The 18699-nt window shown below is 43.2% G+C and overlaps 2 protein-coding genes across 2 annotated transcripts in view; one reads left to right on the top strand and one right to left on the bottom strand.

Moving 5' to 3' along the window:
- LOC306980290 (equilibrative nucleoside transporter 2-like) overlaps positions 1-18699 on the bottom strand; it is a 313304-nt gene that overhangs the window by 103425 nt on the left and 191180 nt on the right. The window lies entirely within an intron of this gene.
- On the top strand, positions 2190-3204 carry LOC306980789 (protein S100-G-like). Its single transcript, XM_079580214.1, has 2 exons — positions 2190-2358; positions 3012-3204. Exons 1-2 carry the CDS (start codon positions 2212-2214, stop codon positions 3165-3167), a joined length of 303 nt encoding a protein of 100 aa, XP_079436340.1. The 5' UTR covers positions 2190-2211; the 3' UTR covers positions 3168-3204.

The raw sequence follows: 18699 nt of genomic DNA, 5'->3' as shown, positions 1-18699 counted from the left end.
ACACAGGTACCGGGGAACAAAGGGCTGACCCCAATGACCGTACCTTTTGTATTTATGGGCTGCTGAACTACTTTTCCCCTCTCCATGTCTCTGTACCTATTTTTTGTTAGAAAAAGATTTGTTGCATTTGTTGGCTAATGGGAGAAAGTTGACTTATTTCCCATCTTTGTTTTCCCACTCTGACTGCTTCAAACATGAACATATTGGCGATTCCAGAGATGCCATCTGTATCTATAGGGCCTGGAACTGTCATTTTATTAACTACTTCCCCTCAGTGCTCCAAAAATCCTCCTAAGCCTTCAACTACAAAGCCTTTAAGATTTTGTAATAAAACTTGAAGAAGTTGCATTCCTGGTGGTCTCCCTCTTGGGCCTCTTTGGGTCTCTTTGGACGGGTGCGTACCTATGTTCCCCGGGTCCGATGTTCCCCCACTTGTATTGACCTGTACAGGTGCATTTGGATGTATATGAAAAAACATTTCCTGAGCTATGGCAGATGACAGTGGCGGAGGATTGTGGGTAATTTGTTCCCTTTACTCGTCCCGCTTCTGTCACCAACATGGACGAGGGAGTAGCTGGAGGGAGAAAGTCGAGCTGATGGAGTTCAACACGAGCCTTTGGTAATTGCTTTCTCATTGTTGTCTAATGTGAATGCAGCTGTTTGACAGTGTGGAGGAAAACCAGCCGACCAGAAGATGTTCACTGCTTTTAGCTCTTTCACTGTTAAAATATAAAAACTCAGTCTCCTCTTAGCAGCTGAAATAGGTCGATAGATAGACTCTATGTTGATGTTCCAGTCCATGTATATTGAATGTTCTTGCCAAAGTCATTTCTTTGGTCTTGTCAGTGTTCAGAATTAGTGAGTTCTTGGTGCTCCAGTCACAAAAGGCAGTGATCAAGTTCCTGTACTCCCCTTCCTGGTTATTTTTGACACAGGCCACAATGGCTGTGTCTACTTGAAGTCAGATGTACTGATGGCAAAGAGAAAAGGAGTGAGAACAGTTCCTTGTGGAGCACCAAGATTACTCACAACAGAATCCGAGGTGATGTGGCCAAGCCTCACGTACAGAGGCCGGCCTGTCAGATAGTTGTGGAGATCTTAGGACTCGCCACCGGGTGCGCAAGAAATCTGAAGTTGTGTTTAACCGAGAAATAGCGTATACTTGAGCGTATACTTGAGTGTATGCTTGTGTGTATATTTGAGCGTATAGCCGTATACTTGAGTGTATACTTGAGGCAGTGTTAATTTCGTCGACTAAAATATTTAGTCTTAATTTTAGTCAAAGTGATATTTTTGACGACTAAAATTGGACTAAAACTAAATTAAAAGTTTCTCATGAGGCTAAAACTATGACTAAAATGTCCAGATATTTTAGTCGACTAAAATAAGACTAAATAAAAATGAAAGGGAGAGACTAAAATCATCCAAACTTCTATTGAGCGTCTGAAAGAGCCTCAGATCATGTAAATTCTCTGCCAAAGGATCAGCTCTGAGCTTTGTTCATGTGGAGCAGCTCCATGAAGCAGAGGAACCAGATTAAATACGATTATAATGAATATTATCAATGCAAAGTCGACTAAATTAGTCTTAAATTTAGTCGACCAAATCGACATGCAATTTTAGTCGACTAAAACTAGACTAAAATTGAAAAGTTTTTTTGGACTAAATCTCGACTAAAATTAAATTACATTTTAGTCAAAAGACTAAGACTAAAACTAAAATAAAATATGTTGTCAAAGTTAACACTGACTTGAGGGACCTTCTGTCCCATTTACTGTTGGAGAATCCAGATTTTTTTGGTTATGACCAAAGACAAAACTGGGATATTGAAATCCTGACCGGCCCTGTCTCAGTTTTTTCTTTACACAGATGTTATTACAAATTTCAAAACCTAAACTATCCATAAGCTTCACTTGTGTCTTTAAAGTTAAAGCTTGTGTTTGATTCTATTTACTGGGGTAAGTGTTATGCAGTGTGGATTTAAGCATGAGTAATACACACAATCTCAGTCGTGGGCGTTCGTTATCAGCGCCGCACCGTTGACTCAGGTGGGATCGGCTCCACTCAAGTGACCGTCCGATGCGGTCCCACCTTTCCCCACAGGGTTATAAATACTCCACAGGCTCTGACCCCTCCACCACCTGCTCCTCCGCCGCCTTTGGGTCGAACCTTCTCTTCAGCGTTTGCTCGTCCAGGCTCCGTCGCGTCACCATGGCCAACGCTCCCGCCCTCCCCTCCGCCATCTGCACCATCATGAAGGTGTTCGACAAGTACGCCGGCAAAGACGGCGACAAAGACAAGCTGTCCAAAAGCGAGATGAAGGAGCTGATCCAGGCCGAGATGGCCCCCATGATCAAGGTCTGTACAGTGTGGCGCACCAAGTGAGATGTTTCCAATGATTTGATTGGGAGCATCCACAACATAATAGTTTATCTTTACTTACTTATCTATTTTCTCAAAGCTAATAGTGCATTATATATTTGTTTTATAAATGTTTAAAAAAAGAATTACCTAGAAACAGGGCCGTCAACAAGGGGGGATAAACTAGGCAAGTTACCCCGGGCCCCTGAAGAAGGGTGGCCCATGAATCATTTTTGCTCTTACAATTTTGATGGATCACTTTTAGAAACTCCAGCAATTGAGATCAACAACAAAAGAAAATATTGTAACATAAAAACATATTTTTGTTTAAGAGGGTTAAGAGGTTTGTATGTTTTCAAATTGCTGAACATCACACAGAAATGTGGGGATAAAATGCTCTGGTGGATCGATGGTAGGTCTGGTTTTTAACCTGGAGCTGTAAATGTGGATGCGTTTTCAGCAAGAAATGCAGAATTACACACACATTATGTCCAGTGTGCAACATTTTAGGGGGATTTGTCATGTTTTAGAGATGCACGAATGAAAGTTGTGAAGTTTGCGCCAAATAATTTCTATCCACACGATTGTTGCTATTGTTACAAGCGGCTCTCAGCCATTCATCCTTTTTCATGACACTTTTATTTTACCAGGACTCCAAGAACCCTGGCCAAGTGGACGAGCTGTTCAAGTGCATGGACGCCAACGGGGACGACCAGGTGGACTTCCCCGAGTTCATGATCGCGCTGGCTTGTTTCGCCTGCATCTGCCACGGGAAGGAATGCGACATGTCCAAGTGCAAGAAGTGAGCGGGCGCGGCCACTTCGGAGCCTTGTAATCCCATGTTTTGACGGTGCCGCTCAATAAAACAAATCCTAAAGTGTGTTGTGTGTGCATTGTGGGTTATTTTGTCAGTATTGAGATGGTTTGTGCAGACTCTCGGTCATACAGATCTGTTTTCGTACCGGTCCCGAGGGCAGAACGCTCCCCCCGAATGCTCTATTTTAGTTACAGTGTTCTGCAGGCTGTGACAGAAGGAGTAAATCTGCCAAACCCCAACCGGTGCAACTGGTTTGTCATCGCACCATTGAAGACAAGGGAGTTGCCAAGGCATTAAAGAGAATAATGTTGACTTTCTGAGGTGAACTAAAGCTAAAATATATGCACGATAAAAGATGCTTTGGAGCAGTTTAGTGGAGCAGTCCTTTACGATTTTTAAGGTACACTGCGTAACATTTTGGACTATACAGTTGCGGCAAAACAAAACAAGCTCCTAATGACGCAGAAAATGCTGTTACTGCAGTGTGTAATAAAAGAAAGGATTTGGATGAGAAACTGACCTGTTTGAATCCCACATTCTACTGCCTTTCATCACATCTCCATAGAGACAAGCTGGAGACGTACCCACTCCCAGTGAAGTTTATAGTCTTATCTTAGGAGGGGTGAGCCTCGTAAATGTTTGTTTGTACATTTATGAGGTATTTTTCAATGATGAAAATATCTGTCATAAAATAAATGCTTGTATTTCAATTTTATTTATTGGGTAAAATTCTACACGGTGTGGCTTTAAAGTCCAAAGGTTGAATGATTTTCAGGACAAATAGCAATCTTTCTGACATGCATGTGCAAATAGGTTAGCAGTTAAACTAATACAAGAATGGCACGCGTTTCAGAACACATTTTGTAGGTCTCAGCGACAGGGCGAGCAGGTTTTCTACACACTCAATGGGGACAGAATGTTGGGATGATTCACCTGAATGCAGAAATGAGCTAGCTGAGACTGTTCAGTTAGCAAAATGCGATAAGCCTTGACCACGGCTACTCCTGGTTATGTTTTGATATGCTCTATGTGCGGTGTGGTGGTGGGATTTGGTTGTACAATGTGGCACCTTACCGGATGGTGCCGAGTAGGTGGCACCGAGCAGAGCCTATAAGCACAGGGAGTGGTCGGGCGCGCTCACACGACTTGGTTTTGGTGCAGCGGTCGTGGCGTTCGGTAACCAGCCGAGACTTTCCTTGTTGGAGCACGCGTTTGTTCCTGGGCGCTCCAGCTTTAGTTGCGCCGAGAGTTGGAGATTTCTGGCTTGGGGTAATGTTAGAGGATAACATTAAGTCGCTATTTATCATACTGGGTCAGGCTGTACAGTCATACTATCTCTGTCATAGCCTTGACTGTGCTCAGACTCTCAGCCACTGAATGCTTGTGTATCAGTCTGACGCTCTGAGAGGGGATTTATCCCTTTTCTGTGGAAGCATAGACAGACTTGAACGGTAGGACTAGTGCAATGTCTCGAGTTCATGTCTCCGGGTCCCGCACCGATGGTAAATAAACTTCTCCTGCATAAGACATCCAGACTGCTGCCTGTTTTTCATCTATCCTCTCGAACACCATTGTTAATTCTCTAACAGGTAAGTGCTTGTTGCTCCCGTTTGGGTTTGTGGATTTGAGACTGATTCCAACTTGCGCATCCTTCCAGACAGGGGCGTCGGACTGGGGGGTAAAGGGTACTGAGTACCCAGGGCCCAGAGCAGGGTAGGGGCCCTCAAAAATGCTGCAAAAAGCGTTATGTATTGTAGTTTCTAAGTTTCCTCATAATTGATACTATAAGAACTGAACACAACTGGGCTAAAATACAATGGTTGCTACACAGAATTTTGCACAAACAATAATGATTGATAATATCTCAGGGCCCTGACACCCCTTTAAAAATGTGCCAAATGGTTCAGCCAACACACCGGTGTTCAGAACCGTGCGCTTCAACTCAGCAGTGACTTTGATGAGGTGGATTCTGTAATGTAATGACACAGAGCTAAGAAAGACAGATCTTAGTCTGGTCTCGCTCTAATGTGCTTTTATTTAACACTAGCCTGTGCTAGCGGGCCTTAGAGGCAACTTTCTGTCATAAATGACACTTAAACATGAGGTGAGGTGAGTACCTGCCTCTGCCTGCGCTGAGAAGTGGGCGGTGCAGAGTCAGAGACAGAGCTCCTTCTCTCCTCGTTTTAACCTCTAAAGTTTCTCTTTCCTCATGTTTATTATAATTGGGCCATCAGGCCAATACAGTGAGAAAAGCCACAGGTCGCGCACGCCGTTTTCGCCGAATTAATTATGCTAATTAGCCGCGCGCATTTGAAATTACGCATTATAAATGCGCAGCTTTGGAGACGAGTTAACGTCGTTCTACTGAAACGGTGGAGCTCGTGCTTTTGCCTATTCCAGCGTAACTTTTTACAACAACAATTTACTGACAATACACTTAAAGGAATAGGCTTCAAATATGATGAGGCTGAAGCCCTTGAGTTTTTTGTTCAGGCCTGTGGGCCACAGAGACATCATATAGTATCATATTTTTTGTAAAATAGCATTTTAATGCATATTTTAAAGTCGTGTTATTCTCAGCACAAATATCCCACGTCCCTGGTGCAGCCGTTCTGTTTAATGTGGTCTGATAATCATCATTATGCTCTACCTAAAACTAGCCATTTCAATTGGCCCAATGAAAGTAGAATATTCCATATTCCTAATCAAAATATCTATGTCATTACAGGATTAAAGGTTAGTCAAAATTGCACTTTTTTGGCCAACCCATTTTTTCACTTAGTTATGGTATATATAATAAAGTTATAATAGAATATAAATGAACTGCACTGTCAAACCACCAAACCACTGTTATGTGGTCAAAGAACATAGAATATGAAAAGTGAATTTCATATGGGGGGGGAGGGGGGGTCCACCAAGATAGTTTGTACCCAGGGCCCAGAATTTGGTGCTACGCCCCTGCTTCCAGATACGGAGTTGCGGTGGGGCCTTCCACGGCTTGCACTGTTACGAGCACACGTTCTGTACGCCGTCCCAGCAGTAGGCCTCTTTGGTTTACTGTCACAACCGCCAGTACATCCAGAACGCTGCTGCTCGAGTCCTGACAAGAACCAGGAAACATGACCATATTAGTTCAGTGCTCCGGTCTCTACACTGGCTTCCTGTCACTCAGAGAATAGACTTTAAAACAGCTCTGCTTGTTACAAGTTTTTTCATGGTTTAGCGCCAAAGTACATCTCTGACATGTTAGAGCCGTATGAACCATCTCGGGCCCTGAGAACTTCAGGGAGGGGCCTCCTGGTGGTTCCCAGAGTCAGGACTAAACACGGTGAGGCTGCGTTTCAGTTTCATGCAGCTAAAATCTGGAACAGTCTTCATGAGGATGTGAGACAGGCCTCAACTCTGACAATGTTCAAATCCAGGCTGAAAACAGTTATTTTTGCCCGTGCATACGACTGAAAGTATTTTATCTGCACTATTGCCTTTTACTGTAAGTGATTCATTTTATGTTGATGTTTTTATTGATTCCACTAGTTTTCTTGTATCCATGCAACTGTGAAGCACTCTGAATTACCTTGTGTATGAATTGTGCTCTACAAATAAACTTGCCTTGCCTTGCCTTGCCGTGGGCCCCAGTGCACTAGTGCCTCAGAGCGCTCGGACTTTTTTTTGCAGTTTGAAATCCCTCCATTGGTTGACTTGGTTATTGTTACTTCTTGTTTCTTTATTTTGATTCTATTTCTGCCTGCATCATTTATCTGCTTTGTTGTTTTTTCTTGTATTAGTGTTTTGCATGTTAAAGTTTGCTTGTTTTCTTTGATTTGCCTTTCTTTATTTGCTTTGTATTATTTGCTGTGCTGTGCTTTAGTTTGAGTCCGAATACTGAAACAATAAGTGAAAATTAGTACCATTCTCCCTGAATAGGAGCGTTTTAAACTTGATAAATGTCTGTTATTTATTTACTCTTCTAGAGGCCTATAGTGTTTTAAACATTGTGGTAATCAAAATAAAGGATACCTTTTGCACATTTGTGAAACTGCGATCGCGTCTTGCTCCAAACCGAGCGAGGCCTTATTCTCATTTTTGGTCCTGGAGCCATCATTCCAGGCGGCGTCGTGCCATCCCTGCTGTTCAGCTTTAACTTTAATGTTCACAATTCATCCCCTCACGTCACACAAAGACAAGCTTTAGTGTTTGCAAAAGCTGTTCCCACTCAGAGTTTGCTCCCTTCAGCCGAGCCCATTCAAGGGATCCTAATGAGTCACCAGACCATTACACCCAGTATGTGTGTCGAGGCGTTGGCATGGACTGGAACGCATGCATGAAGTTACATAAGCGATCACCTGCCCTGGTCCCCGTCACACCTGTAGTGTACTACTATAGAAGCTGAAAAAGCTCCTGAGGGGGCGGAGATGCCTGGATTGGCTGAGTGTGAGGAAACCTTCTCTGAGCTAAAGCTAATAGGCTGCGTTCATGTGACATCACGACATTCTAAAGAGCCCATATGGTGCGATCCAGGCAACATGTGACTGGTATCTTTCCCTCTTGAAAATTACTCAGAGCGTTCCAGATGCGTAGACTCGGCTAATGTTGCAACAGTTAGCTCATACGATGCTGACGTTTTATGAGAGTTTCCCCAAACTGGATATAAATAAAAACATGCGACATAACGTGATGCTGAAAGCTGTGACCAAAAGTAACATTAACATCACTGATCATGTATGATGGACTCAGACCTGAACTTAAACAGCCACATCAAAGCAACAACATCAGCAGCTTTTTACCATCTGAAAAACATGGCTAAGATCAGAGGAAAAGTGTCAAAACCAGACTTAGAGAGACTTATCCATGCATTTGTCTCCAGCAGGTTAGACGACTGTAACGGCCAACTCACTGGCCTCTCGAAACGAGCTATCAGAGCTACAGAACATCCAGAACGCTGCTGCTCGAGTCCTGACAAGAACCAGGAAATATGACCATATTAGTCCAGTGCTCCGGTCTCTGCACTGGCTTCCTGTCACTCAGAGAATAGACTTTAAAACAGCTCTGCTCGTGTACAAGTCTTTTCATGGTTTAGCTCCAAAGTCCATCTCTGACATGTTAGAGCCGTATGAACCATCTCGGGCCCTGAGAACTTCAGGGAGGGGCCTCCTGGTGGTTCCCAGAGTCAATAATAAACACGGTGAGGCTGCGTTTCAGTTTCATGCAGCTAAAATCTGGAACAGTCTTCATGAGGATGTGAGACAGGCCTCAACTCTGACAATGTTCAAATCCAGGCTGAAAACAGTTCTTTTTGCTCGTGCATATGACTGAAAGTATTTTATCTGCACTATTGCCTTTTACTGTAACTGATTCATTTTATGTTGATGTTTTTATTGATTCTATTTGCTTTCTTGTATTTATGCAACTGTGATGCACTTTGAATTGCCTTGTGTTTGAATTGTGCTCTACAAATAAACTCGCCTTGCCTTGCCTTGCCTTGCCTCGCCTTGCCTTGCCTTGCCCGTGGGCCCCATTGCACTAATGCGCCTCAGAGCGCTCAGACTATACAGCACTGGCCCATCGATTTAATAGTGCAGTGCATTTTTTTTTGCAGTTTGAAATCCCTCCAGTGGTTGACTTGGTTATTGTTACTTCTTATTTCTTTATTTTGATTCTATTTCTGCCTGCATCATTTATCTGCTTTGTTGTTGTTTTTTTGCATTAGTGTTTTGCATGGTAAAGTTTGCTTGTTTTCTTTGATTTGCCTTTCTTTATTTGCTTTGTATTATTTGCTGTGCTGTGCTTTAGTTTGGGGTCCGAATACTGAAACAATAAGTGAAAATTGTTACCATTCTCCCTGAATAAACTTGATAAATGTCTGTTATTTATTTACTATTCTAGAGGCCTATAGTGTTTTAAACATTGTGGTAATCATGCAATTTCTCCATCTGTGAGATCAATAAAGTATCATCTTATCTTATCAAAATAAAGGATAACTTTTGCACATTTGTAAAACTGCGATCGGGTCTTGCTCTATGTCCACACCGATCGAGGCCTTATTCTCATTTTTGGTACTGGAGCCATCATTCCAGGTGGCGTCGTCCCATCCCTGCTGTTCAGCTTTAACTTTAATGTTCACAATTCATCCCCTCACGTCACACAAAGACAAGCTTTAGTGTTTGCAAAAGCTGTTCCCACTCAGAGTTTGCTCCCTTCAGCCGAGCCCATTCAAGGGATCCTAATGAGTCACCAGACCATTACACCCATGTATGTGTGTCGAGGCGTTGGCATGGACTGGAACGCATGCATGAAGTTACATAAGCGATCACCTGCCCTGGTCCCCGTCACACCTGTAGTGTACTACTATAGAAGCTGAAAAAGCTCCTGAGGGGGCGGAGATGCCTGGATTGGCTGAGTGTGAGGAAACCTTCTCTGAGCTAAAGCTAATAGGCTGCGTTCATGTGACATCACGACATTCTAAAGAGCCCATATGGTGCGATCCAGGCAACATGTGACTGGTATCTTTCCCTCTTGAAAATTACTCAGAGCGTTCCAGATGCGTAGACTCGGCTAATGTTGCAACAGTTAGCTCATACGATGCTGACGTTTTATGAGAGTTTCCCCAAACTGGATATAAATAAAAACATGCGACATAACGTGATGCTGAAAGCTGTGACCAAAAGTAACATTAACATCACTGATCATGTATGATGGACTCAGACCTGAACTTAAACAGCCACATCAAAGCAACAACATCAGCAGCTTTTTACCATCTGAAAAACATGGCTAAGATCAGAGGAAAAGTGTCAAAACCAGACTTAGAGAGACTTATCCATGCATTTGTCTCCAGCAGGTTAGACGACTGTAACGGCCTGCTCACTGGCCTCTCGAAACGAGCTATCAGAGCTACAGAACATCCAGAACGCTGCTGCTCGAGTCCTGACAAGAACCAGGAAATACGACCATATTAGTCCAGTGCTCCGGTCTCTGCACTGGCTTCCTGTCACTCAGAGAATAGACTTTAAAACAGCTCTGCTCGTGTACAAGTCTTTTCATGGTTTAGCACCAAAGTACATCTCTGACATGTTAGAGCCGTATGAACCATCTCGGGCCCTGAGAACTTCAGGGAGGGGCCTCCTGGTGGTTCCCAGAGTCAATAATAAACACGGTGAGGCTGCGTTTCAGTTTCATGCAGCTAAAATCTGGAACAGTCTTCATGAGGATGTGAGACAGGCCTCAACTCTGACAATGTTCAAATCCAGGCTGAAAACAGTTCTTTTTGCCCGTGCATATGACTGAAAGTATTTTATCTGCACTCTCGCCTTTTACTGTAATTGATTCATTTTATGTTGATGTTTTTATTGATTCTACTAGTTTTCTTGTATTTATGCAACTGTGAAGCACTTTGAATTTTTGTGTATGCATTGTGCTCTACAAATAAACTTGCCTTGCCTTGCCGGATGCAGTGATTTTGTTGCAGTTTTAACATTAGCGTCGCACTGCCTCTGGGGGTGCGACGCTAATGTTATTTTAACACGCCGTTACTGTCTTCATCTCGTATACGAACTCGTAGCGGTCTTGAGGTTTCCGAGCGTACTTCGAGTTGCGTTCCAAGGCATTTTTCCAAGCGGGAGGAGGGAAATGTTCCAGACACCAGTTGCCTGGAACGCACCATTAGCTTAACCTCTTAACTCCCACCTGAACCGATCCCATTTTCTCCAGCTTTGCTTTGCCCTAATCATAAAGCTTCTTGGGGAAAAAACACCAAAACAGCCACAAAAATGAGAAGAAAAAATATATATAAATGCAACAAAAATGTGACAAAAATTCAACAAAAATGTGACAAAAATTCAACAAAAAAATTACAAAAACTCAACAAAAATGTGACCAAAATTGAAAAAAAAAAAAAAGGAAGAAAAAAACATAAAAAAAGGTGACACAACACAGCAACAAGGCGAGGAAAAAGATCAGTTTTGTGGGTCTTAGCTTTCAAATGAGGTGCTACACAGGCCTATATAATAACCTAAGAGGACAGAATGCATTTGGTTTAGGCGGGTGGTAAGAGGTTAAAATAGAGGTGGAGGGCAACTGAAAATTCCATCACGGCAACTATTGTAGCTGTGATAACTGGCAAATTGCAGACTTTTTGTCTTCGTTTTTGGTTAATATCTCATTCACTAGAAGAATCCACATGCAACAAAAAGGTTTCAGAGTCCACTGTCTCCTCTGTCAGCTCACCTGAACTAATTTCCTCATAAAGGCGCCCAAAAGTGTTGACAGTATTCAGTGTGATGTTGGCCAATTGGAAGGACTTTCAGACATAAAATAATGTGACAGGTTTGTGGATCCAATCACTGTCAAATACTGAAGAGGGAAAACATTTGGAGATTTCATACAAAAACTGTATTTCTTCCATAGAGTTGTATTGAGCCCTGCCCTCTACCCGACAGTCAAGCACCTCTGAAAAATGTGACAGGAAAATGTCGCCCAGTTGCATTTTCACTCAAGTGAAACCAGTGAAGTATTTGCTTTAGAAAATACTTTGAGGTGTAAAGTACTGGGCTAAAAGACTGACGAAGCATTTAAAGTCCACTCTTTTACTGCCTATTGTTCATTGAGACAAGTTTGACAGCTCTAAACTCTTTGAACTCTCACAAACTCAAAGCTATACTGTTTCCAGATCAGTATCCAAGTCGATTGGCAGAAAATTAGCAGAAAATTAGATTTTTTTTTATCGATTCCCGGCCCTAATAATAATTAATAAGTTATTTGACATATACAGAAATATAAACATAACAATCCTTGCATCACCCCATGAACTTCGCTGCACCTTCTCGTTTTTAAATATGTTTTCTGTCATGGGCGTGGCCATGGCTACTAAAGTTATTGTTTGCAAACTGCATTTGATTGATTAATTAAAAACAAAGTAGTTGATATGCTGTGTGGTTTTTTGGTTATTTAGTAGCTGTAATATGCAGTTAGTAGCCGTGTACACTGTCATTTTTGTTGGTTTTCATGAGACCCCCCCCTTGAAATGACCAGGACCCCCCATTTCCCCCCCAATCAAAGTTGTCTGGAGGCGCCACTGCGCATTAGCATTGTTTTCTTCACTCATTCCCAGGGTTCAGGGGTTAGCATTCACTGTGTGTCTGTCCCATTTGGAAAAAACGCAAATACCTTATTTTCTTACCAGATCCGGCATAAGGTCAGTCACAACTATCAAGGAGTCATGAAATAACTCAAAATAGATAAAAACTTCACCAAGGAAATAAGGGTTGTTTCCATTTGAGCACATTGCACTGGTTTAGGAGTGGGCCAGTCACAAGATGGCCGCCAGAACTGCCATTCGTTCCAATGTATTACCATGGCTAGTGGCTACCTCCTATCTAGAGTTTTATTAAAGATCTTTGGGGTCACTTCAAGTCCAAACATGGAGGCACAATCATTTTCAAACATTTCCATCTGGTTCTGCGGGTGGGTCTGACTGAAGAACGTTCAGATGCTCTAAAAATCCAAATCTGCTCTGGCTCATGTAGAACCCAGACTTTTGGATAATCAAAGAGCAAACACATCAGATCTGATTACTACTGTAGTTATGTGATTTTCCTGTCCATGAAAACGTAGCCAGTGTAACATGGTTTTCGGTGACCACCAAGACGTAGACAGGGCACGACCCAATCAATCCTCTTTACATTCTGCTAAGCCCTTTACAGTCCTTCTGAGTCACCAACGCACATTTCCAGTCCACCGTGTCTGTCCTGTTTAGCGTTGAAAGCTGGATGAACGACCCCCTCCCCTCACCCCGACACGCCTTTTGTCGGTTTCTGTATAAAAAGAGACCCAGTGCACTCTGCTCCTCTGCAGCGACACCCTCCTCACTCCTCCTCGCTCCTCACCGTCTCCTCTCAACCTCCAGCCAAAATGTCTGAAGAAATAGAAAATATGAGCAAGCTGGAAATGGCTTCGATCTTGTTCATGACCACTTTCAAAGAGCACGCCGGCGACGACGACCTCTTGAGCAAAAGCGAGCTGGTCAAGCTCATCAACAGCGAGATGTGCCATTTGTGTGAAGTGAGTAAACTCTTCCCCTCTCGTGATTCTCTCAGCTTGAACATCATCGAGACCAGAGAACTTCTTTTTTTGTTTGTATTGCAGTCTAGCTACTTGTTGCTTCAATGAAAATGGAAGGAGATTGTGTGTGGAATTTTCCCTTAGATGTCTGGAACCCTTGTTTTAACCCTTCAGCCAGAGAGTATAGCTCACAGATTTACTCCAGCAAGACTAAGAGTAACAGTACTTTAAAGTCTTTTCACTAAAATACCATTTAACAAGCACGTGGAGCGCAGAGCAATTCAAAGTGTTTAGAAAAATATTCAGATACATTCTTTTTTTTTGTAAATCCTTTCCCACAGACACGTTTCCTTCCACAGAATATTGAAGCCGACACTCGGACAATGGTTGTGGTTTGTTGTTTGCAGAAAGGGCGGGAGAAACATTTGAAGGAGATTGACGAGTTCTTCCAGGATATGGACGCGGATGAGAGCGGCAGCATCGACTTCGCAGAGTTCATGTTGTCCATGGCGAAAGTCACCTGCCTCTGCTACGGGATGGCCTGCGAAATGGTGAAGCAGCAGGGCAAGAAGTGAGCCGGCCCGAGCGCTCGCCACACGAACGCCTATTGATAATGATCAGTAAAATAAAAGGAAATGCTGAAAGGATGTGCTTGGATGTTCTTTGTCGGGTTTTTTTTTACATATTGGATTTTTTTTTTACTTAAAGGTGCATTATGCGACTTTTTAGGCGGATACAAAAAAAGTTTATATTCTTGTGTGTTTGACCTTGTAGTGACCCAGCGGCTGTGTGAGTGGTCAGCATGGCGCCTTTACTTTCCATCACAGTGGCTTCTACAGCGCTCCAGGATCAAGTTGTTCAGTAGGTTTTCTGGAGATTGATCCTGGACTGTTGTCGAGGCCACTGTGATGGAAAGTAAAGGCGCCATGCGGACCACTCACACAGCCGCTGGGTCACTACAAGTCAAATACACGCAAATATAAACTTTTTTTTCATATTAAAAAGTTGCATAATGCACCTTTAAGGCCCTCAAAATGGCGACAAAATGCAAATGATATTGTTTAATTGCCATTTATTGACTTAGCTATTGCCCCCAAGGGCTCACACTGGGTATTGGGTTTTAATTAAAAGAATACTGCGCAGTACTACATGTTTTATGTATTCCGTGTTGCTATGCAAAGGAATGCTCTTTTCATTGTCATTTCATTGTGATTAATTTTGCAACCTGTCCTTCCCATTCATTTCCTATGGGGGTTAGTTTACACTCAATGAATATATATAAGTTCTAACGGTGAGCTCCAGGCAGTGTTATATGGACAGGACACACTTCCCTGCTGGAGTTTGTCACACTGATTTTAAAATACTACTGTAACTGAACCCATCTGTCTTGTCTGTAGTTTATATTTTTATTGTGAAAGGTACATTTAGAATTTATCCATCTATCCATTTTCTTCCACTTGTCCGTTGCCGGGTCATGGGGGCAGCTGTTGGAGCTGCCCAAATCACATTGCACCAGCCCCTTATGGCTCCTCCTGCAGGTGGTGGGGCCACAGAAGGACGGCCTCATGATTAACCGGGCCTGTTGGTCTCTCATAAGGGGCTTCTGAACCGCTCTTTGTCTGACCCGTCACCTATAGGACCTGTTTGCCGTGGGAGACCCTACCAGGGGCACGAAGCCCCCGACAACAGAGCTCCCAGGATCATTCGGGTGCTCAAACCCCTCCACCACGTTAAGGTGGTGGTTCCAGGAGGGGCATTTAGAATTTAACCATAATTTATTTTTGATCGCATTTGTTCCAACCAGGACTGACACAGAGTAAAGATGTTTTTGGGTGATTTTTTTGGTGCCAACACTCTTACAGTCTTGGTGTTAGTGATGTCAGCCCTCACAGGGAGGAGCTTCAGGCTCCGGCATGACGCAGACGATGGCCCTTCGGGGGGACCACAGGGTTCGCACACCGTGATGGAGGGCTGGCAGATGATGGGTGGGTCGTGGGGGCCACAGGGCTCGCACACGCTGATGGGGGGGCTGGCAGACGATGGGCATCATGCACAGCCGGTCGTGGATCATGCAGGTGACCGCGCCCAGAGCACCCATGAACTCTGGGAAGTCCATCTTCTGGTCTCCATTCTGGTCTATGAGGTCGAAGAGCGGAAACAAAACAAACAAAACAATGAATGCATAAATAAATGGATTTGATGATACTGTTTTATATGTTGTCACATTCATTCGATGCACACAGGAATCAAAGTGTATACAAAGTGTATTACCTCGGCACTCCCACACACACCAAATACAACCTTTTGATGAGCTAAGTTAGGCCTGCGTGCCAAACTTTGGGTCGCCCTGCAAACAACATATTTTTTATTCTAAATCTCAAACAATTCTACCTTTGGAAGCATTTTGTAAGTGCCACAAATTTGCAAAACAATCCTGGAGCAAACTAAACATGACTTGATTAACTTACTTGATTTCTCTGCTGTTGTAAATCTATTCATTCTTAGTTAAAGTGTGATTAACTGTACTGCACTGAATTACATTCACTGTACTGCACCATCAGATTCTGTGTCATATAACTTTCATATCGAATCGAAGCCATTGATTGAACAGTGTTTAACAACTAAGTTACAGTTGCATAAGCAAAAGTGCAGTGCTTTGTGAACTCAGTCCTAATAAAGAAAACAGTGCAGTGTTCTGAGAAATGTGTGTCAGGAACACTTTTTCACACAAATCTGAAATGTGGCAGAACGGGTCTCGCTGATGAAGCTTGTTTCATACAGCTGAAATGTTTGAAACTTTGATTACACCATCCTTTGTTCAAAGGTTTCGAAACTACCCTGGACACCTCAGCCTTGGTGTTTCCCAGGACCAAACACACGGTCAGCTTGAGTGAATATGTGTGTAGCTGAGGATGACTTTGATGCAGGTGTACAGCCACAAGCAGACTGACACAGAAAAGCTCCTGAACAGTCTGTGCAGACCGGTCTCAGCAAACATGGGGATTTAATCTCACCCATTTATTCAGCTGGGATTCAAACACTTCACCCACTGTCTGTCGCATATGTGAATGACACAGGTATACTTTTTAGAATAACTTATATTAAAGCCACACCGCGTAGCATTTCATCCAATAGCAGAATAACGTAAATAGACTAACACCATCACTCTGAAATCTGGAGTGAGTCGCTGACAGTGACGATGGCATTTGGACAAGCAGCGGAAAAGAGAAGCATTGAGCTGAAGCCTGAAGAACAGCTATGGCCTGTTTGTTGGTTAGCAGTAAGTCACTGTGACTGTCAGTGTCACCCAGGCACTCATTTAAGCAGCTACTTATCAGATTGGCTCATGCTTTACGGCCGTAACATCTCTGTCGCACAATCACAACCTTGAGAACCTTGAAAAATCTAATCTCCAAAAGTAGAGGGTCCAGGCACTTGGTATGGTATGGTATGTTTTTTTTTTAAACAGGGACAGTGCACAATTTAACACTGACCAAAAGGAAAGATGCATTGTACCAGGTTATAGCAAAAATGCAAATTTCCACCTGTCGTCCCTGGGCAGGTTGATGTTGCAGTACAAAAACTGATTTTAATGTAGATGAAAACTTAACCATGGATTTAGACGTTTTGACATCATTAAATACATACATTTAATTTAAACAAGATTGGAACATTAGAACATTTTCCACCGGTCCTTTTTCTGGGTGAAAGGTCGCTCCTTCATGGCTTCGTCAACAATCTCTGTGGGCCGTGAGTTCCACTGACCCGATCACAGAGAAGCAGATTTAGCAAAAGCAGTTTTACATTTTGGGACGCTTCATTCTGCTCTAGAAGTGGGTCGAGTAGTTCGAGTCATTTTATCAGTACATAGAGTTACACATTTTCTCAGGGGAGGTGCAGTGACTCCATGAATAATTTAGAATAGTAGGTTTTTAAGATTCAGAATCCCATACTTATTTAGTATCTGACAATGGTGATGGCGCCTGGGTTTCTTATCGTGGATCTTGAGTGCATTTTTATATAATTAGTCAAGAGGCCCCAAAACCAAGATCATCGAGTTCAGGTACAAATGGGACACCTCTGTGGTAAGGGACCCCCGTATGTATCTGAAGTTGGACAGAGAATAAGTTAATTAAAGAATTTCAAAGTTTCTGGTATTAGAACAAAATATGTTTTCGTGAGTCAACAGACGTGTTGAGTAGATGCGATCCAGGTCCCTGCACACAAAACCAGCTCTGACTCTGCTGATCAATAGTTGTGAGGCATTAGAATAGTATTGTCTTCTTCTGGTCCCAGTTCAAGCTGTGCCGCATATATCAATAAACTGGCTAAGCTGACTGAGTTACCGTACCTCGATCTCAGGCCCCATCTCCCCCCGCATCAGGCCTCGCAGCTCCTTCTTGGACAGGGTCATGCGGTCCTCGTCTCTTGGAGGCGTGTCGGTCGAACGCCTGCAGGATCCCCCCTCACGCACAGGGACAGGGTTCGCACATGCTTCCTGGAGAGGCTCTGTCTGGACCAGAGCGAGGGGGAAAGCCCTGATCTTTAAACCCCGGGTCGCCCTGTGCCCTGCCCACTTCTGTCCACACGGTCCACACAACACATGTTCACACTTTGTCTTCCTCTGATGATGTACGGACATTCTTGAACGAGATGGTGACGGGCCACTGTACAGTCGGTATGTGCCCCTCCCTGCAGGTATGGAGCCCACACACCTCTTAAGATCTGGCCCATGGTCTGGTCATTATTACGGTTTACCTGATTGCAATAAGACTAAAACTAAACTCTTTCAACTACAGCTGAGGGAAGTGATAAAGTTTGTTCTCATCATCAGCGATTTGATTGCTGAGATCTCTGTATCTGTGTCCCTTTATCAAACTATTTAGTTGTTTGCACATTTCCTGTTCTGTGTATTTTCCCACCTTGAGTGAGCTGAACGTACCAAGTGAATTTCTCCATTGTGAGATCACTACACTGCTTTCCAAATTATTATGCAAATTGTATTTCAGTGTCAAAAAGGTAAAAGAAAATAATGATAATAATTCAATGAAACTCATGGGTGGTGTTGTGTCTCAGGGCTCTTTGAATCACTGACATGAATCTCAAACGCCTGTGATGATTACTTTTCAGGTTAAGTCCAGTTAAGGGAAAAACTACTGACAAAGGATGTTGCACTTCACTAAGCAGACCATCATTTTCAAGCTATATGGGAAAGAAAAAGGATCTTTCTGCTGAGGAAAAGCGTGAAATAGTTGAATGCCTTGGTCTAGGTATGAAAATCCGTGGTCAATTCAGACGGATCATAGCTGTATTGCGTAATTTTTAATGGTTGTGGAGGCGGGGCAGGTTATTAAAATAGAAGCAACGTGCTGGGGCGGGCAGAACCTGCTCCGAATGTGGCCCCGCAGGCAAAAAAAAAAAAAAACCTGACCCGCGGCGCGCATCACTATTAAACATCACGACTTATG

The sequence above is a fragment of the Gobius niger genome (assembly GCF_951799975.1).
Source record: "Gobius niger genome assembly, chromosome: 21".
Taxonomy (NCBI): Eukaryota; Metazoa; Chordata; class Actinopteri; order Gobiiformes; family Gobiidae; genus Gobius; species Gobius niger.
The sequence above is the reverse complement of the archived record's forward strand: the minus strand, read 5'-3'. Positions and strand labels throughout refer to the sequence as shown.